Consider the following 2200-nt stretch of genomic DNA (forward strand, 5'->3'; position numbering starts at 1 on the left):
GTTGAAATTTAGCAAAATGCCCCAAAGTAGATAGAACAGATTGGAATGAGTTAGAATTTTGGTCGAGATGGAATGGGATGATTCACCTTGGTTAGTAATCAGTTAGCACAAAATTTTCCCATTGTTTCGACTGAAACAGAATGAAATTAAAAAAACTTCATTCTAGTCCCTCACCACACAAAAGCTCCATCATTCATCTTTTTCAAGGAATGATCAAACTTTTTGGATCCCAAGTGACAATAAAAAGGTAGACCAGAATTGTTGCAAAAAAAAAAAAAAAAAAAATTGAATTAATAAAATTCAGCGTATGATCTACTTTGGTATCAATCAAATTTATTCGGGATAGCTTTGTGACCTCGCATCCTATTTTGCAATAATGTTGCAAAATCCCATGTAGTCCAATGTACATATAAAGCAAACAAACATAATAATTAAAAAAAAATGTAAAAAAATCCAAAAAAGAAAAAGAAAAAGTTGCAATTAGAATATTGATTTTATTGTGCAAATTAAGAACCAAATCATGACAAGATATTGTTACAAATCAAGTCTGTGTATAAGCTTCCATTTGTCTTTAAAAAAACTAAGTACTATTCATATTTATTCATTAAAAAAAAAAAAAAAAAAATCTATTCAGATTGTTTCTAGGCAATCGCCTAAAGTGGCTTACCATTTCCCGAGAGAGATTCAAGGACCCAGTTGTTGCTAGCAGAGCTACTACTCCCCCCAATATCCCTAGGACCAAAAGAAGTCCCCATAGGCTGTGTTGTACTATTATGGTTCTCTTTATTAATGAGAGAACTGATAGCAGCCGCCACGGCTACCCTAAATTTGGGATCTGATGCAATTGCTGTCACATTTTCAGCCAATGATTTTTTATCCTCTTCAGCTTTCCAACCCTTGTCACTAGGGCTACCAAAAAGGTTATTGTTGGTGAGAGAGTCACCAATATTAATATTATGATGATAACTTGGTTTGCCATTCATCCAATTGAAACCTTGTTGATGAAGATGAGGTTGTGATGAGTATGATGAGGGGCTAGCCATTGGGATTAGTTGATGATGAGCTTGTTCATAAGGGTTGTTTGTAAGGTCAAGAACAATGTTCCCTTTGGATGGGTCATTAGGGTTTATCATGCTTCTAATATTTGATGGATGATGAGAAGATGGGTTCATCATATGGTATGGAAGGGATGCTTGGGTGACACAGGAGGTACCATCTGAAGGAGAGCTTGAATCTACTAACACAAATGAAGCTGATGGTGAGGCTGTGGAAGCCATGGCAGTTGCACCCACTGGAAGTGGATGGTTATGGTTACCTTCATAAGTTGTTATGAGTATAGACATGTCTTCTAAGCATCTTTGCACCTGGGAAATTGCAAAACAATGCATAGAAATTAACCACATATACAAATTCAGCTGAAACTGAAGTACAACAACAATATTCATCAAATTCAGTTTGGGAAATTGTTTTACCTGTTTCCTAACTGGGCATCCTGGAGCTACTGTGCAACGATAATAGGCTCGAGGACAAGGATTTCCTTTTGCAATTTTCTGCCCATATTTCCTCCATTGGCACCCATCATTCATCTATATAGCAAAAATTGTTTTGATCAAATTATAATCCCGTGATTATTATTACTATTTATTTAGATACCATAAAATTTAAACTTATAACATTTGTCTAATGAGTTAATAAAAAAAATTATGAAAATTAAGGGACAAATGAAACTCACTGTTGCTGATTCACATCTAGCCCTGACTGAAACCCTAGCTTTTCTATTGGCTGGGGAGGCAACATGGCCTGTAAATCCACCCAAATCACCAGGCCTCTGCTGCTTGTTTTGTACTGATGGGGCAAATCTTGCCAATTCTAGCTTGTTGTTCCCTTCTTCTTTATCTTTAATTTCCACTGGTTCATGGTCTTCATGAGCATCCGTATTATGTAGCCTCAATGATAACCCTAATTCACTCTCTCTAATACCAATACCATTCTTATGTGCTACTGATGAAGGCTGGTTTGTGATGTCTAGAATTTTGGGAACTGCCTTTTGTTCTTGACTAGCGTTGCCATAATTACCAGGGAGCGAGAGAAAGATTTGAGGATCCTAAATCAAATTAAAGTGTAATTAAACAATTACATATTGTTTTAATGTCACGACACAATGGACTAGAATTCAATCCCAAAAAAAAAAAAAAAAAAA

At 35.7% G+C, this 2200-nt stretch overlaps 1 protein-coding gene across 1 annotated transcript in view; it reads right to left on the reverse strand.

Annotated features, from left to right (window-relative positions):
* Window positions 1-474: 474 nt before the first annotated feature.
* LOC136061042 (probable WRKY transcription factor 72) overlaps window positions 475-2200 on the reverse strand; it is a 9793-nt gene continuing 8067 nt past the window's right edge. The window contains exons 2-4 of the mRNA XM_065768413.1: window positions 1733-2104; window positions 1473-1586; window positions 475-1364 (exon numbers count right to left, since the gene is read on the reverse strand). Of these exons, the coding sequence (XP_065624485.1) occupies window positions 654-1364; window positions 1473-1586; window positions 1733-2104 (1197 nt within the window). The 3' untranslated portion in view covers window positions 475-653. The remainder of the gene's footprint in view (window positions 1365-1472; window positions 1587-1732; window positions 2105-2200) is intronic.

The sequence above is a fragment of the Quercus suber genome, unplaced genomic scaffold (assembly GCF_002906115.3).
Source record: "Quercus suber isolate HL8 unplaced genomic scaffold, Cork oak 2.0 scaffold_931, whole genome shotgun sequence".
In the NCBI taxonomy this organism is placed as follows: domain Eukaryota; kingdom Viridiplantae; phylum Streptophyta; class Magnoliopsida; order Fagales; family Fagaceae; genus Quercus; species Quercus suber.